The sequence below is a fragment of the Eleginops maclovinus genome, chromosome 16 (assembly GCF_036324505.1).
Source record: "Eleginops maclovinus isolate JMC-PN-2008 ecotype Puerto Natales chromosome 16, JC_Emac_rtc_rv5, whole genome shotgun sequence".
Classification (NCBI taxonomy): domain Eukaryota; kingdom Metazoa; phylum Chordata; class Actinopteri; order Perciformes; family Eleginopidae; genus Eleginops; species Eleginops maclovinus.
This window is the reverse complement of record NC_086364.1, coordinates 12,031,049-12,049,417: the sequence shown is the minus strand read 5'-3', so window position 1 is coordinate 12,049,417 and position 18,369 is coordinate 12,031,049. Positions and strand designations below refer to the sequence as shown.

Here is an 18,369-nt window from a genome sequence, read left to right as displayed (position 1 = left end):
AAATATATTCATCCTCTAAATCAAATTATAACTCATCATAACTCAAATACTTTTAGGTGACAATACTGCACAGACCATTAAGATATGTGTTGAGATTTAAAATAAAAGGATTTGAAGTAGTTACATTTAAAGACACTCAATTTGCTATGTTGCTATTTTAAGTATTATTGTGTTTTACAGTATTTTTTATAGTTTTGTGGTTTCTCATGTTTATAATACATTCTGCTGAGTTAAAATCCTCCACTAGGATGGATTTTGTAGTGAATCATCCTGAGTTAAAGTGAAAAAGCACACTTTAACTTGTTATGTGTTTAGTACATCCCTCTGTTTAGTTTGTAAATTGTGTGCTTTCTAGTTGTGAATTGAGATTATTGTCGCTAAGCTTAATTCGCACCGTGCTTCTTCCTTAAATCTAGTAGTTGTACATTTTTAAACAGTGCTTCCAAAGTCAAATTCTAACACAGATGGGGGAACAACGGTTTGTTTTTGACTTACTGTAAGTGTTGTATGGCGCTTCCGTCAGATTCAGAGCTAGCCCTGATGTACAACGATGAGTCTGTGTTGGAGAACCATCACCTAGCTGTGGGCTTCAAGCTGCTTCACGAAGACAACTGTGACATCTTCCAGAACCTTAGCAAGAGGCAGAGACAGAGCCTGAGGAAACTTGTCATTGACATGGTGAGTGTTGTCAGCAGCACACATGCTTGATGTATAAAACTGTCACTCAACTACTTACCCCTTTATAATGCTTTCAATTGTCTTCCAAGGTTTTGGCAACAGATATGTCTAAACACATGAGTTTGCTGGCCGACCTCAAGACTATGGTGGAAACCAAGAAAGTGACAAGTTCTGGAGTATTGCTGCTTGACCACTACACTGATCGGATACAGGTAAGACCTCCTCTTCCGGTTAATTAATAAGTAAGGTCAAAAAAGAAAGGTTAAAGACACTGTTCTGGTAAAAGGTAAAACTATGACTTAATGTGAATGCTATTTCAGAGTTCAATTCTAAAATCATAGAGTGTACATTTTAAGATTGGTTGATCAAACTTGACAAGAAAAACCTTGTAGCGATCTTACTCATGGCTGTTAAATTTGATGCCAGTAAGAGTGCATTGGACTGTTCTTCTTGAACTTTTCTGGTCCCCACAAAAGGGCAAGTTAATTTTAAGTAACTTTAATGAAAATGTTTGTCATTTAGCACATGATGAATCTGATTGTCAAGGATTATGCTTTAATATTAGCTGGATGAAGTAGGTGCTACATTCTGTTGGTAATGAAGACAGAGATGTTGTGTGGGGCAAGATTTTGATATCAACCACGCAGAAATGAAGGAATATGAGTTTTCATTTAGATGGCCATTACATGGAAGGATGAAAAACATGCCAAGACATTCTTGTGTTGACAAGAGTAAGCCAAGGAAGAGTCTGTTTTTGTTGCCTTCTAAACAGAGGCTACGAGTGTTGGTTCAGTATGCCACTTTTATTCCTGACTGATTGAGGTCCAACAGGTATTTCTTTGGGAATTTTTTTGATTCAGGTTTATGAAAGGAATCAAAGGAACATCACTCTTCTGTAGTTTTCCACAAAAAAATGGGTTGTGTGCATTGGAGAAAGTAGGCGGCTAAGGAACACATTTCAGAAAAGAGTTATAATAACTTAAACTTATATAGCGCCTTTCATGGTACCCAAGGTTGCTTTACAAATAGGGAGGAGAAAAGGGGAGTGGGGGGTTAGGGATCAAAGGACAGAGAAATGTCTTGAGGTGCTTTTTGAACATGGGCAGTGATTGGGCAGAGCGGACGTGGAGTGGTAGAGTCTTCCAGAGTGTGGGAGCATTGGCAGAGAAGGCCATGTCCCCAAAAGTTCGCAATCTGGTGCAGGCATTACAATAGTGAGTGAACGGGATTGGGTTATCATTGCAGGTGGTTCCTGTGCTAAAAGCTTCTTTAACTTTCTCAAGTCATAATGGGTGGCATAGCCTTTTATACATGATATGCATACTTCCTATAGTAGCTGTACCTGCATGAATGTAAATGTGTGTGCATCATACAATTGTACTGTAAATTGAGAATCATTTAATAAAACAATATCTGCAAAAATAAATGGGAACTTCATTAGCAGGTGTGAAGGTGTACGATTAAGACGTTTGTTTAGTTTTAGCGGCAGGGGATTGGATTATAGAGTTGCCCTAGCAAATAATAGAACATATAATAAAGCAAAAAATAGCACAACCTACTTTACGTGCTAAATAAAATACTGGAAGATGACCTCCATGGTTATCTCAGTTTAGTGCTTGATACTTTATGTGTATAGTGTGTAAAATGTGCCTCTGTGTTTATGCAGGTGTTAAGGAACATGGTGCACTGTGCTGACCTAAGCAATCCGACGAAACCCCTGGCTGTGTATCGACAATGGACAGAGAGAATCATGGAGGAGTTCTTCAGGCAGGGAGATAAGGAGAGAGAGCGAGGGATGGAGATCAGCCCCATGTGCGACAAACACACTGCGTCTGTGGAAAAGAGCCAGGTAATGATGACCAGCCCTGAAATATATATGAATCATGTGCATAACTGGATAAGTGTCAATGCTGTAGGCTGGGTGATAACGACAGTGTAGAGTGATCTGTCAGCTCTGATCACAGCAGTCATTCTCGTACATTTTTAATGCTGATTTGTGGGGAGGGAAATGACACCTCCGTGGTTTATATCATGGTAATCACACTCTTTTTTCTGAATGCAGGTGGGCTTTATTGACTACATTGTCCACCCGCTGTGGGAGACATGGGGGGACCTTGTGCACCCTGACGCCCAGGACATCTTGGACACTCTGGAGGACAACAGGGACTGGTACCAGAGCACTATCCCACAAAGCCCCTCGCCACCACCTGTGTGCCAGGATAAGGATCTAAACTCCTGCATTGACAAGTTTCAATTTCAGCTCACTCTGGAGGACAGCTCTCAGAGAGAAGAGGAGGACGAGGAGGACACCTCTACACTGAACCACGTGGCACAAGACTGCAGTCAGGGGGAGGAGGAGGATGAAGATGAGGAGGACAAAAAAGAAGAGGACATAATGGGTGAGGCGGGAAATGAGGACATTATAGAAGAGGAAGAGGAGGTAGCAATGGAGGAGGAGGAGGTGGAGGAGGAACAGGAGGAGGAGCTAAAGGCTCAGTTGGAGGTGAGATCTGGAAAGGAGAGACTTTCTGACACAAGTCCTGTAGAGGAAGAGGAAGATTCTTCTTCACAAGCTGAAGATACATGAGTTCTGCTGCCGCATCTCCCTCCTCCCTTGCACACATAATTTTGTTCATCCTTTTCAATGGCCAAACCAAGAACAAATAAGACTGCAATGACAGTACAGACCTTTAAATATATTTTTCAAAAAGGGAATAAATTAAAATCGCTTCAAGAGAAGGTAATTACACAGCAACTGTAGATTTGGAGTGGTGACAAGTCCTCCGACCGATTTCACAACAAACTTTAGACTAAGAGGAATTTAGGAGGGCATTCAAGATGGAAAACTGAAGACAGCGTAGCACTCTGGGACTGTGATGCACACACACAAACACACAGGAGGTCACACATACACATATAGTAGGAGCAAGTCATGTCAAATACATCAATTCAATACATGTGACTGCGTACATCAGTCATGCAGTATAATTGGAGGGCAAATCTACCCCCTCCTTTCTTACATACACAAATGCAAACAATCACACACACACACTTGACTGTATATTTGTGTGTGTGCATTTACATGAGGGACATTGATCAGTAATGAATCTCTTTGGAAAAAGCCATCTCTTAAAAGGAGTATTAACTAGTGTTCAGTCAGTATTAGTAATTCATGTTCGTTAGAACCTCAACAGAAACTGTTCTCCTCAGACAAGCTACTCAGCCGAGGGACTTTTTTTTCCATTTCTGTCGGAAAGAAAAGAAAATCCACAGAGTTGGGGGAGGAGAGAGGAAGATGCTGAAGGATAAGAAGATGCTGCGATGGAGGGGCCGCTGGTCCCATACCCCTTTTCCCTTTACGAGGAGAGTGCTACTGGTGCAAGATGGCTCTGTGCCTTTCTAAAACACCAGCTTCCTGAATGGAGCTGTCGTGAAGCAATGCATTGTGGGACAGGAGTGTCTAATTTTGTTATAATTTTTGATTGTCTCTTGTTGAAGATCTCTCTTTACTATTCATGGTATTGTGGTGTGTATCTCACACGTACAGTTTCTGTGGTGATATGTTTTAAGCTGTAAGTCTTCCTTTGTTGCTCTTCTGGTAATATAATAACTCAGAAGTCTAGATGCAGAGCAATCATCACCACCTCCACAACCATCAGTGGATTTTTTTCCAGCTTATGGTTTTTTCTTATTAGAATGATTTTTTTACTTTGAGAATAAGCCATGTGATGCTTTGAAGCATAAGTTTTGCCTATTTTCTATTTAACGGTTTCTAAATATGTTGAGGGGATACAGAATTATTCCATCAGCAGAACAAATTTCCACTTGCCATCTCACACCCACTTGCACTGCGTGGTTATTTCTCCTCATACACAATGATTCTCACCAAAGTAAAGGATGAGAAGCTTCAGTGGGTGAAGTGATTTGAAGAATAAGGACGAAGAGGAAAATCAGGGAGGCAGAATGTCATGAGAAAGAAGCGTTGATTGACCAAAAGCTGGTCTGGCAGTCCCTAATCATCCTTGTTATGTTTGATGCTTTTTTGCCTTAATGTCAGATGCAGGATACATACCTGCCAGTATGTAGATTTATAAGATATATAATAGATATCCTAGTATATTTATATCGCGTCAGTATGCTTATTTCTGTGAGTATCAGTGTGTCTATACACAGTGTATCCAACATTGCATATAGAGTGAAAAGGAAAAACATTGCTGCCAATAATGTTGTTGCTGAGCTCGGACAAACACAAAGAATGTGCTGTTTTTTAACAGGAAGGTAAAATGACTTTCTTGGAATAAGAATTATGAGTTATGGTTTTGCAGGTGGTGAGAACGAATAGGGATGTCCTTTAGTTTGAATCTGACCAGTTATCGATTTGACATGATGGAGTTGATGCGTGTATGTGTTTGTTTGTGTGGCTTTTTGTGTGGTCATGAGTAATTGTAACAGAAAGAGATGGCAGGATGCTTAAGAGGTTGTCATATTTGTCATTGGTCCCTCACTGGCATCAGCACATGTTGTTGAATGGTGTTCAGGATTTGATCAGCACAGCTCAAATAGGTCACAGCTTGTTTAGGTGTTTGTTTTTCACAGGGTAAAAAAACCAATAAAAGAACATGAGTGTGGTTCTTTTGAAGGGTAAGAGCAAGTTCCTGCAGGTCAGTAACTGAGCTTATCTGAAGACGCCACAGCTCGGAGCAACAGAAGCCTGTGTGTTTGACCTGCTCTGTCGCAGGATGGAGCAGAGCTGCCGGGCCACCACACAGGCTTTCACCTTGTAGAATGGGAATCCAGGATTACTACTGCAGTTACTTAAATAAAAGATTCCCATATGCATCGGCCTTTCACTTTAAAGATGTTGCTTTGTTTTTGTGGCTTCTTGTTTTGTCATAAGCTATAAAAACATCAATATTTACTTGCCATACAAACACGATACTGTAGCAATTGTTTCTTATTAAGAAATGTATTCAACTGATTGATTGCTGCCATTCTTTTTAAATGATGAAAAGAAAACCATGGGAAGTGTTTTCTTTGAACAGTTTGTGTACAGTTTATTTTTATATCATTCTGCTGGATGGTCTGGAAAATGAATCATGTGTTGATGATATAGCTATAAGCATAACCAATCTTGTACATAATGTAATATTGGATTGTAAATGATAAATTTATCCAAGTCATAATGATTGACAAATAACCACTTAAGGTTGTTTTGTGAACCACTAAAACACTGCAGGCCACATCCTCACCTTTTCATTCTGTAGTTATGTTTTCGCTCACTTGTGCTAACATTTTTTAATCGTCTACATTTATTGTTGAAATCAAATATATTTGTACCAGCACTTTATTTCGTCAGGTTTTGAGGCAGACAGTGTGTTTCAGGTAGTATTCAGTCTGTGTCTGGTTGTTTGGTCATTGGCAGTCACCCGTTGATTATTTTACATTGGGGCAAATCACAAACTCATTGTGCAGTAGTCAATGTTAGCCCCTTTTCTAGAGGCCTATTCAAACAAACAAGTCATTCTCCATTAATAGTCTTGTGAAATTGAAATAATTTGACTGATAAAGTCAAAGTTTAGCTGATGTAGTCACACAGGATGTGACATTTTCAAAAGGAATACATGTTTCCTTATCTACCTTGGCCATTTTAGTACTACCACCACCTCTATTTCTTAGTAACTTCAATTCTTGTTAACCTAGATGTCCGTCCCGTGGTGGCCTAGTGGTTCCCATCTTGGGTGGCTGTCAGGTCACTTTTTTGCAGACTGACCCCTCTGTGAATATTTTTTCTGGGCTTTTATTCATGTGTTTGTTCACAAGGAAGAAAGATTATTCAAAGGGGAAAAAACAACATGAAATGATTGTAATATTTGTAAATGATCTTGCTGTAATGTGTAAAATGTGTCCACGTTATTTTTTATTATATTATTTTTATGAAAGTTTTTCCTCTCAACAGAGCTGAGGTGTCATTTTGTGAATAAATGCATTTAATAAGCAAACATCTATATATAAAACAATATTATAGTATATCAGTATATTTTTCTTTTATTTCACTGTTCGGTACTGTAAAGTGTGTTAAAAATACAAATAAAGTAAGATTTTTTATATTAAATGCAATACAATTGTCAATATTATTACAGTTTCATATGCTAGTATACTGATTGGTGGTTTGTTAGCAAATGTAGTGTCAGTATAAGAAACAGGATAGAAAAACAGATACAGGAAAAACATACAAGATATGGTCCAACACATAGTCAATCAACAAGCACATAGTTCAATAATATATGAAAACATATATAAATATAAACAAAAAGTGTTCAAATAATGATTAGTAACGTAAGTTAATGTTGTGTGATATATTTCTAACTGTAGCAAGTATTATCCTATTAACTAGATATTGCTAGTTCATGTGCCCAAATTTCTCCACTTTAACGATATTAACGTGTAGTTTGTACGATGCCTGATATGAAACATGGTGTAATGATAATCAATGTAAAGAGTGGCGACTACCTGCACCTGCCCAACGTGTGACTCTGCCATGAGATGGCTGAATCCTCCCCAGAATCCTCTACTTTAGGCTACTGCCACGACTCTCAGCCAATCACAGTAGCTAATCAAAGCGTCTACCAATCAGAGCGAAACAAGACACAGCGGGGCGGAGCTGTTACGCATGCGCTTTGACAACACGGAACTAAACGGGGCATTGACCGGTAATGATTAGCTATTTGCTTGTTTTTTAGAAATTGTTTTAAACGTTTTCTTTGTCTCTACCAAGAGTATTCACCGTGTACGTGTAATGTATTATTATGGTATTGTGAAGGGTTACGTACGCCGGGCATTTCTATTTATTTAGGTGTTATTTTATAGGTTGCTTTTAGTTAAATTAGCTAGTTCGCGTTATTGTGTTAGCTAACAAGCAGTCGTTGTCGAGAGAACAAGCGAAGATACTTTATGAATCTTAGTTTTTTATAAGGTTATTGTTGTTGTCCCGGTATCTTTATAGTTTTAACATGGTTTACTTACCTTACCTTTACTAATCTACACATTGTGTGTCGTAGAGTCGTTTTGGGTGGAGCTGAATATTCCTGAATACTGACCCAGAGCAGAGATGACGTCCAGTCAGACTCAGTACCTGCTGCTGCTGCTGTTGAGTGTGGGAGTCTCAGCGGTGGAAGTCCAACGACCTCGGGGTGTCCCTTTGTCAAGTAAGCATTCATAATTTAGCAAGCAACTAGTAAAACGATGGTGGAAATTAACAGAGTAGATTTAATCAAGTGCTGTACTCAAGTAAGATTTTGACGTACTTTACTTCAGTATTTCAATGTTTCGCTACTTTGTACTTCTACTCAACTACAAATCAGAGGCAAATATTGTACTCACCTTTACCAGAGCTAATTAATTATAATCGAAACATATCTATTATATTGAAATGGTCCAATTTGCATAAGGAATGATTTACTTTAGATGCGTTTTGTATTTTTTGATGCTAATGCATTTGTACTTTTACTTGATTATCATTTGAAATGCAACACTTTTACTTTTAACAGAGTATTCCTACACTCTTTTAATCAAGTACAAGATCTGAGTACTTCTTCCACCTCAGGAGTACAGTTGTATACTTCGAATTAAAAATAACTTCCTTCGTTTTTGATCTGCCATGCCACTGACGCCTTTATTTTATTCAACCTCACCAGAACGGCAGTTCTATGAAGAGGGCAAACCTTTCACTTGCCTCGATGGCTCCCGCACTATTCCCTTTGACAGAGTGAATGATGACTACTGTGATTGTAAGGATGGCTCTGATGAACCAGGTGCGTATATACTAAATGCTTTTGACGCCTGGGCTGTTTTCTAGTTGGTGTGTAACACTACACAAGTCACAGTTTGGTTCATGGCCTGGTTGGGTGGACTTTTAGTACCAAAAAAAACCATCCAACATTGGACATCTTTCTTTTTATATATTTTGAACAGACAGTTAAAGAAACCCACAATCCCCTTGATATATGACTTTTTCTCATTATAAAAAGTAAGGAACATATCAAACACTTCTGTATTACACTGAACAAACACTGAACATTTCAACAAAAGGCAACAAGTCACAAAAGGCTTTGAAAATGAAAAGTATCTCAAATACTTTGAATCTGAAAAGACATAAATACAAATAAACTAGTCATCTTTTAATTTATTTATTTACATTATCAGTTGTAATGTGTCAAATTCTTCTAACTTTTCAAGGTCATGAAAATATGGAGCAGCTGTTTTACTTGAATATCTTTTTGCAGGTACTGCTGCTTGTCCCAACGGCAGCTTCCACTGCACCAACGCAGGTTTCCGACCAGGCTTCATCCCTTCCTCCCGCATCAATGACGGAATCTGTGGTATGTATTTGAAGCTGTTCTGACTACTTCTTTCAGGTGTGTCGTGTAGGCAGTTTTTTTGGTTAACGTCTGCGCATCTTCTACAGACTGCTGTGACACAACAGATGAGTACAACAGTGGTGCCGCCTGTCAGAACACCTGCAGGTGGGAATGTGTTTGTCTTATAACTTAAGTACACCTGCAAGTATAAGCCTGATCTATTCAAAGTCTTTACATATGCTTATAAACACTGACTATATCAAAAGTTTTGTTTTTTGGTGGGTATTTTCTTTATCTTGTGTGTGATTTGCAGGGAGTTGGGCCGCAAAGAGAAGGAAAGCCTGCAGATTATGCTAGAGATCACTAAGGAGGGCTTTCTGCTTAAACAACAACTTATCCAGGAGGCAAAGAGGGGCCTTGAGGAGAAAAAGGTATGACTGACATCAAAACCTTTGGTATTTGTTTGTGTAATAATCAGGATTCAGAGGAATAAAACCAGTTGTTCTCATTGTCAAATATGTATCATACAGAGATACTGACACTTTCATAAAGATGGATGAGGGTGTTTACCACCACGGTTATATATACCTACCTTTTTGCTTATTATACACAGTGAGAGTAGTTGTAGGAGGGACCAGATCATCCCACTCACTCACTCTGAATTGGCCTGATTCACACCCAGAAACTAGAAACTGGCCAACTTAATTCTTCTGTAAAAAAACCAAACAAGCACATTTCATAGTTAAACAAAGAGGTGCCAGGGCTTCAAGGTTGTCGGTGATGTTCTTATTCTTCTCTGTTGTCATGGCATAGTTTTGTAAACTCTTTGTGTTCTTAAATTGATTAAAGTATTATTTTTGATTTTTTCTCAACAGGCCAAACAAGCAGATATTCAGATCAGTAAGAAAGATTTGGAAAATAAGGTGGAGGCCCTGAGAACAGTGAAGGAGACCGCAGAGCAGCCAGAAAAAGAAGCCAAAGAGCGCCATCTGAAGGCCTGGGAAGGTAACTTATAATGTGAATGCATTTCACCACTCCTGTATGTACAGAGCATCACATTAACTTTAGAACAATCTGTTTATCACATTTTAAAAACATTTTTTAGCTAGATTAAGTTACCTGGATTCCATACGACCAGTGATTCTCAAACATTTTGACACCGGTGCAGACTTCTGTCCAAAGTTTATGTTATGTCCCAGCAAGTAGTAACACTGTACACAAGTATGTGTGTTTGATTCGACTCAGTCATAATTAATAAATAATATGTGTTGTTTCAGAACAAAAGGCTGTTATTCAAATGGAGAAGGACAAGGCTAAAATGGCTGAGGTGTTGTCTGAATTGGATGATGATGCAGATGGCTCGTGAGTATCAGCACCCTCAAGAAGTATTAGCACCCATAATAAGAGAAGTGTTGTTACGCTCACTAGGGACAAGTTTGACAGCTGCTTTGAAAGAAATAATGCAAAGGAGAAATGCAGCATTTGGAAATCTGGGGTGTGATTTATTTTAAGTTGTCTTTTGTTTTGTGACTTATATCATTGGAATCCAAAATGCTGCCTTACAGTAGATTTAAAACCTGATGGCATGCTAAAGAGACATTTTATTTAAACCAAAAAAGGCCAGAAAATACATTATCACTGTCAACAATGTTATGTTCATGTCTTTCATATGTACATTTTGGCTGATCATTATATGATAGTAAGTTAGTATTATTTGTGGTTGACCATGTCACTATTACTCATTTGTGGCATGTTTTTGTTTGTGTCAGTGTCTCAGTGGCTGAGCTTCTGTCCCACTCTGAGCTCGACCCAGATTCAGACGGTTCCTTCACAGAAGCAGAGGCTCAGGTGATTTTATTTTGTTCCTATATGAAGTGTACTCACCATTAAATATCAGAAATAAAGAAATTGTAGAAACACATCTTAAGGAGCTGAATGTAAATGTGAGTATTGTCTTTGGGTTTGTAAAGGGGCTTTTAGGAGGAGTTGACAAAGTGGACACTGTAGCCTTTGAGTCTGTTTGGAAAAACATCAAAGAAAAATACATATCAGAGGTAAGCAAATGGAGATTTGTCTTTATTAAGCTCAGCGTGTCGAAGCATCGGCCTCCTTTTTAAAATGTTTATCCCTCCTGGCAGCACACCAACACGGAAACCCCAGCAGAGGTGGAGACTCCAGGGGAGGAGATAAGGGAGCCAGCCCTCGACAACGACTCTGAGCAGTACCCTGAAGATGACATCCCAGAAGAAGAAGAGGATGAGGAGGAAGAGGACGAAGATGATGACCAAGATGATGGAGACTATAAGGTAAGCACAACACATTTCTCCATTTAAACTTATGCTGGATGACTCAGGTTTTTATTTAGTGAGTCACTCTTCTGTGTGTTTGATTAGCAGAGCCCTCCTCCGACGCAGACCCCGGAAAAGAAGGAGGACGATGACGAGGGGACTATGCCACCCTTTGACCAGGAAACGCAGATCCTCATTGATGGTAAGTTTGTGTGAAAGTGAGTGAGCCGTCCACAGCTGTGAGTCATGCTGAGAAATCATAAAGCGATGATGTGAACGCATATCAATTAGGGCAGACGCGTTATAGATCACAATACTGTTTGTGGAAAATACTGTACAGTTGACCAATGGCAAAATGTAAAGTCAAGATTTTTGATTCATCATCATCATCATCATCATCATCATCATCATCATCATCATCATCATCATCAGTAATGTGGGTATAATTACTGAATTGTTAAAGACACATTTTAGAGCCAGAAACAGTCTGGGTAAGTTTGGAAAATGAAATAACTTTGAAAGCCTTTGATACCAGCTGTACACTTATGCTATATGGTATCTATAGTTTCTGGTATCAAAGGTCTCTATATAATATCGATATCTTTTCCAGCCCTAATATTTATTTATTAGATTGCGTTTTAATTTATATGTTGTTCGATTAAAAGCTCAATGTGATTTATTGAAGAGCCGTTATTTTATTTACAGGAGGGCAGCATTTGCTCAGACCTTTGTATTCGGGTGTGCAATCACGTGTGTGTGTGTGAGCTTGGACTGCATTTACTTTATTTGTATTCTATTTGATTCCCAGCTGCTCAGAAAGCCAGGGATGCATTCGATGAAGCTGAGAGAGCTCTGCGAGAAGCCGACGATCAGATCAAGTAAGTGCTCTGAATATGAAGCAGCTTCTTTGCCGATAATGCAATCAGCGCTCGTTACTAAAGCTGCCCTTTCAGCAGCTTCAATAGAATGTTGTGTTGCGCAATCAGCGTGGCGTTAGTAAGAAACGTTTTTTTGAAATATTTTGAGATGTTTGTTTGTTTGTTATACTCTTTTTATCTTCACATTATGTGCAATGCCTTGTTTTAACATGCTGTTGTTACAAAAAAGAAATCCCAAATTGGGATCAAAATATAGTCTTGTTTGCTTTTTGTCCGCAGGAACCTAGAGAAGGAGATCTCCTTTGACTTTGGACCCAATGCGGAGTTTGCATACCTCTATAGCCAGTGTTATGAATTGAGTACTAGCGAGTATGTACACTCTCTGACTTTGGAAACAAGTATTGTAATGATTATATAGGTTCCTACTACTGAAGAATTCAAATGTAATATTTTGCTTCCAGGTACATCTACAGGCTCTGTCCATTCAACAGGGTGTCCCAGAAACCCAAGTTTGGTGGATCAGAAACTAACCTGGGGTAAGGGAATATCCATGTGGTTTCTTTTTAAATGCTTCTATTTTCATCCACTCTTAACCCTCAACCTATCTGTTGTTTTCTGTAGATCATGGGGGCATTGGGCCGGTCCTGAGGATAACATCTACTCTTTGATGAAGTATGAACATGGGACAGGGTGCTGGCAGGGCCCGAACAGGTCCACCATGGTGAGACTCAGGCAGATCCTGCTCCACATTTCATTTTTCACCCCATTTAATATTTTTCATTGCATAAGGCACAGCACAGAATACATCATCTTTGTCTTTTTAGATTAAGTTAACGTGTGGAAAGGAAACAGTGGTGACATCTACCTCGGAGCCCAGTCGCTGCGAGTACCTGATGGAGTTTATCAGCCCTGCTGTCTGCCAGGAGCCGGTGCTTCATCAGCATGAAGAGCTCTAGATCCACCCGATTTGTGAGTAACTCATTTCCTGTGTTTGTTGCGAAACCGTATTTTGTCTCCCTATTCTATCCAGTAGGATATTTATCTTGTGCCCTATTGCGTTAAGATTGTGAGGGTCATGTTTCTGATTAAAAAAGATACTGCACCTAAAGTAAGCAACTGTTCATTCTTCCTAAATGGTGTTGACTCAACCAAAAGAAATATGATGCATTCAAAGCTGCATCATGGCCTGCCACATCTGAAAGGTTTGAGATATGCTAACGCTAAATGATAGGCTATTACATGCTAACTGTGGATCATTAATAGAACGCCTGAATCGCATTTGGCGCTAGTAAGACTACGAAACGTGAAGACGAGTTTTGTGTTGGGTGAGGTGAATAGGGTAAACGTAGACATAAAAAAATAGAAAATGTTTTATTATAGTGCACTTGCAGTGTATGTGTTCAGTAATGGGAGCAAGTCCCCTCTTGTGTTAGATAAAGGGATAGTTTGTACTGCATTGCCAGGAGTGGAATTGTAGAGTAGACCTGCAGCTCGCTTCCGAGGAAGGACGAGCATAGGCTTTGAAAAACTCTGGCGGACTGTTCTAATGCTGCTGGGTTTGTTCTTTTTCAGTTTTTCTTTATGGGGAGGGATGTGGGGGGGAGTATGTTGGTCACCTTTGAATACAAATGTCATTAGTATCTATTGTTATGTGTACAACTGGTTTCATATACTGTCGTTTTTCATTTATCATATCTTTTCAGTTATCCTATACATTAGTATACCTACGTGAGTGAAATAAATAGTCATGGTAGGATGGATAAGCTACAGGTCAAATGAATTTCATGGAATGTGAGAGGATTAAATGGCCCTGTAAAGAGGGCAAAAGTTTTTCAACATCTTAAACTACACAGGGCCGACATTGTCTTCCTTCAGGAGACTCCTCTCAAGATAAATGATCATATAAGGCTTAGGCGTCCATGGGTAGGACAAGTGTTTCACTCATTATTTGATTCTAAAGCCAGGGGGGCTGCCATTTTAATTTCTAAAAAAATTCAGTTTATACCAGAGAGCATAGTACCTGATTGTAATGGGCGCTTCATCATTGTTTCAGGCAGATTATTCCATTTACCTGTTACATTAGTCTGTGTGTATGCTCCTAACTTTGATGACGCTGAATTCATGGCCACGCACTTATCCAGTATTCCAAATATGGATACACATCAATTAATTTTTGGAGGGGACCTAAATTGTGTAATGAACACTCAGTTGGATCAAGCTCCAGAGTGACCAATCTTTCAAAAATGGCAACAACACTACAGTCATTCATGGAGGATTATGGAAGTTGTGACCCCTGGAGATTCTATTAAACATTATCTCTGCCCCATCCAATACTATGAAGCCTGAAATAGTGCTCTCACTGGACGCGGAAAAAGCCTTCGACAGGGTGGAATGGGAGTATCTGTTTAAGGTGCTGGAAAAATGTGGGTTTGGAAAGATTCATAACATGGATACGCCTGCTTTATTCATCGCCCCTTGCAAGTGTTAACACAAACAGGCAGTACTCAACATACTTTCCCCTGTCCCGTAGAACCCGTCAAGGGTGTCCACTGTCACCTCTGTTGTTCGCCCTTGCTATTGAACCATTAGCCATTTTGCTGAGAACAACAACACATCTGCAGGGTATCAGACGGGGAAACATTGAGCATCGTGTCTCCCTGTATGCAGATGATCTACTAATTTATATAACAGGTCCTATCACCTGTACTAATAAAATCATACAGATATTAGAGGAATTCGGTAAATTTTCAGGCTACAAAATCAATCTCCAAAAAACAGTGTGTTTCCCAATAAACTCTAAAGCCAAAACACTCACACAGGGACAAATACCTTTCACTATCTCGCCAGAAAATGTTCAATATCTAGGGATTAACATTACCGATTCATTCCAGGGGTTACATAAAAATAACATTGGCAAACTAGTGACTAAAGTAAAAACCCACCTGCAGAGATGGTCCAGATTGCCAATGTCATTAGTGGGCCGAGTACAAACTATAAAAATGAATGTCTTGCCTAGATTTTTGTTCCTTTTTCAATGTCTACCTCTCTTCCTAACAAAGTCCTTTTTTAAGAAGCTTGACCAAATTATCCTCCCATTCCTGTGGGCAGGCAAGGTTGCCAGAATTAACAGAAGCGCTCTGCAGGCAGCAAGACAAGAGGGTGGCCTGGGCCTGCCTAATTTCATGTTCTACTACTGGGCAGCAAATATACAAAATATACTCAGCTGGTGGTATGAGAGTGAGTTAGACTGGTGTAAAATGGAGTCTCTCTCCTGCCGCACCTCCTCACTTGTAGCTCTGACGTGCTCCCCTTTACCATTCTCAGCAACAAATTTTACCTCAAGCCCTGAAATCCTGTCAACCTTGAAAAAATGGACACAGTTTCGCAAACACTTCAAACTAAATAATTTCACCCTCCTTGGTCCACTATGCTATAATCATACTTTCCTACCTTCCAAACTTGTCTCTGCATTTATACTCGGGAAGGAGAAAGGTATCACATCATTCTGAGATCTGTTTGTAAATGGGACATTTGTTAGATGAGCGTGGTTTGCCCCGTAGCAACTTCTTCCGCTATCTTCAGGTACGCAGTTTTGTTAAGGACCATTGCAGCACATTCCCATTTCTGCCTGCAGACTTGCCAACAATTCTTGACAGGCCTGAAAGTCTGACAAGGATGTTATCTAAGTTATACACATATATTCTTCAATCCAACCCCTCTCCGCTACATCCTGCATCAGTTTATGCTGAGGAACATTCTGTTGTTTCTGTTTATGTTGAAGTGCTGTGGTGGCCTTTGCGCTTTTTTTGAAATGAGAAACCAAGCGCCTTGCAGCAGTAACAGTGCGGCAAATGGGGTCCTGCTTCAGAGCGCTGTTTATGCAGAGTTGTAATGTGTGGCCCGCGCAGCGCACCCCTTTCATATTTCCCCAGGAGGGCTACTGGACCAACTGGTTGGTGCACGCAACCATGTTTGCTGCGTTGTCATGCACCACAGAAACGATCTTGGTACTTGGAATGTCCCACTCGCAAATTATCTCCATCAGTTCTCGTGCAATGTGATCGGCTGTGTGACTGTCCTCCATTTTTTTTGTTTCTAAAACAAAACTCTCCAGTCTCCAGTGATGAAATGTGATGTGACTGTGAGATAAGCCTCCATCTGAAGCGCGGTCCAGATATCAGTTGTGAAACTGACAGCTTCACAGTCCTGTATTGCCCTGTATATCTCTGACCGTGTCGATAGATATTTTGTGTGCACGATATCCATTTCAAAATAGTTCCACACTTTTGATGTCTTTTTAGTAGCCATTGTGAGCCAATAAATCCGTAAACACTTACGGTCCTGTGTGCTGCTCACCTGCGCTCATTTGGATTGCGCAACTGCAGTGGGTGTGATTTATTAACACCGTAATAAGCTAAGACTACCATTCAAACGAACAAATCATTGGAACTCTTTATTAACATAAAATAGACAGATTTTGCATTAAAATAGGCTTTTATATAACAAAAAAATACATTCTATGTAACAATTAATGCTCGGCAGCCGCGGGCACCCCATATAGTCAGAATGGTATGGTCTTTGTTGTATAACAACATTTTACGAAGATTCGACTACGAGGTTCATAGTCGAATCAGACCTCTCCGAATCGAATCGTCGAATAGTCGAATATTGGAGGTCAGCCCTACTCTCCTCTCATATTTTGATAATGTAGCTACGACCCCTGACACTTAGAGATAAACAAAACTTTTATTCCTTTTATTGTTTTTGTTTGTTTTTTTTGTAACCAGTTGTACTGTTGCAACAACATCAAGGTAGAGATACAAGTTACTGGATGTGATACATTGATGGGGGAAGGTGGACCAACTTAGGGTGGGTGATTGGGTGGGTTTTAAGTTTGGTGAGTGTTTTTTAAATGTTTTTATTTACCTATTTTTATTTTTATTATTATTGTTATTATTATTATTATTATTGTTATTATTATTATTATTATTATTATTATTGTTATTATTATTATTGTTATTACCATCTTTGTTTTTTCTCTTTGTTTTTTCTTTCGAACCCTTTGTCTACATGTATGTTTGTTAAAAAATACAAAACAATGATGGTCACACATGTAAAAGTACAAGATATATATTTGATGTGACGTGTTCCAATAAACAAATCTTTAACAAAAAGAAAAAAGCTGCATCATGAAGAGTTAGTGTTTCAACATTCTGTTGTGAAAAAAAATCCCCTGTGGGAACTAAACTATTAATTAATTCAAAGATTCATGCAGCTTATACTTCTTAAAAATGCTGTTAAACTGCGGTAGCTTGTCTGATATCAGTGTTACTGTTGCTAGTGCAATGATAACTGTTATCATATTGCCCTGATGCTGAACAGAGTGAATAGGTATCAGGTGTAGCTTCCTGTTGAAAGAAACAAAAGGCTTCTGTACCTATTGAACGTTTAGATGTATTGGGTGTTGTTTTAAATGCATTAGCTGTTTCTAACTTCTGTTTATGATTGGTCTTGTGGACAGGATTTTGAGCTAAGCTGTGCTCCATTTTAATGATAGTGTGGATATTTGTAGGTCTGCTAAAGGCAGCATGGAGCCGAGAGAGTCTGGGACAACAGAAGTGATGTTTCATGCACGTAAATCCATTTAAAACAGTAAAACCTAGTGCTGACTGCAAGATAACTCAGGAAGTGGATACAGTGGTGTTTATGCTTAGTCCTCGGAAAACAAACCTCCAGGGATTAATTTGACCTAAATTGCCCTTCCCTTTTAACACTAGGAAGTCATGACTTAACAACATGCCACTGAAATGAATGTGTATGCACTCACTTTTGCAGGTTTCTCTTGAGGGACCACGGTCACTGCAGCAACATGAAGATGCTGTGAGAGGCTACATCATGGCATTGAAAAACAACTCAGAACAAACAACCTAAATTCCAATGAGTAGTTATCTCTTCTACAACTCCATTTTCCTCTGTTGTTGTGTGATTTCTCTCTGATTTGTCTCAAATGTATTCATTCCATTGTTTTCAAATAAAGCTCATTTTATCATAACTCAAACTTGAGTTCATTTTTAACTCCAGTGTATAACTCAATTTTCTTACAGTCTTAAAATCAGTGCTGCTGGCTTCCCAAACATGTATACATGCAATATTGCAATATAACACAAC

General features: G+C 39.2%; 2 protein-coding genes across 6 annotated transcripts in view; both read left to right on the top strand.

Moving 5' to 3' along the window:
• The window catches only part of pde4a (phosphodiesterase 4A, cAMP-specific), a 38,273-nt gene extending 31,483 nt beyond the window's left edge, over window positions 1-6,790 (top strand). For all 3 annotated transcript variants that reach the window (XM_063904682.1, XM_063904684.1, XM_063904683.1), the window contains exons 12-15: window positions 524-678; window positions 768-890; window positions 2,345-2,527; window positions 2,741-6,790. In XM_063904682.1, coding sequence (XP_063760752.1) covers window positions 524-678; window positions 768-890; window positions 2,345-2,527; window positions 2,741-3,265 — 986 coding nt within the window. In that variant the 3' untranslated portion in view covers window positions 3,266-6,790. The remainder of the gene's footprint in view (window positions 1-523; window positions 679-767; window positions 891-2,344; window positions 2,528-2,740) is intronic.
• Window positions 6,791-7,290: 500 nt separating this feature from the next.
• Window positions 7,291-18,253, top strand: prkcsh (PRKCSH beta subunit of glucosidase II). 3 transcript variants are annotated; one of them, XM_063904686.1, is made up of 18 exons: window positions 7,291-7,388; window positions 7,737-7,883; window positions 8,373-8,489; window positions 8,961-9,056; window positions 9,143-9,200; window positions 9,349-9,466; window positions 9,911-10,040; window positions 10,313-10,397; window positions 10,805-10,883; window positions 11,006-11,089; window positions 11,174-11,341; window positions 11,429-11,525; window positions 12,132-12,201; window positions 12,481-12,570; window positions 12,663-12,737; window positions 12,823-12,922; window positions 13,026-13,170; window positions 18,037-18,253. In XM_063904686.1, the coding sequence occupies exons 2-17, from the start codon at window positions 7,787-7,789 to the stop codon at window positions 13,155-13,157; spliced, it is 1,596 nt and encodes a 531-aa protein (XP_063760756.1). In that variant the 5' UTR covers window positions 7,291-7,388; window positions 7,737-7,786; the 3' UTR covers window positions 13,158-13,170; window positions 18,037-18,253. The 3 variants fall into 3 exon arrangements, with proteins under 3 accessions (XP_063760756.1, XP_063760757.1, XP_063760755.1); XM_063904687.1 differs by having other exon boundaries at window positions 7,373-7,465; window positions 11,432-11,525; XM_063904685.1 differs by having other exon boundaries at window positions 7,373-7,465.
• Window positions 18,254-18,369: the final 116 nt, after the last annotated feature.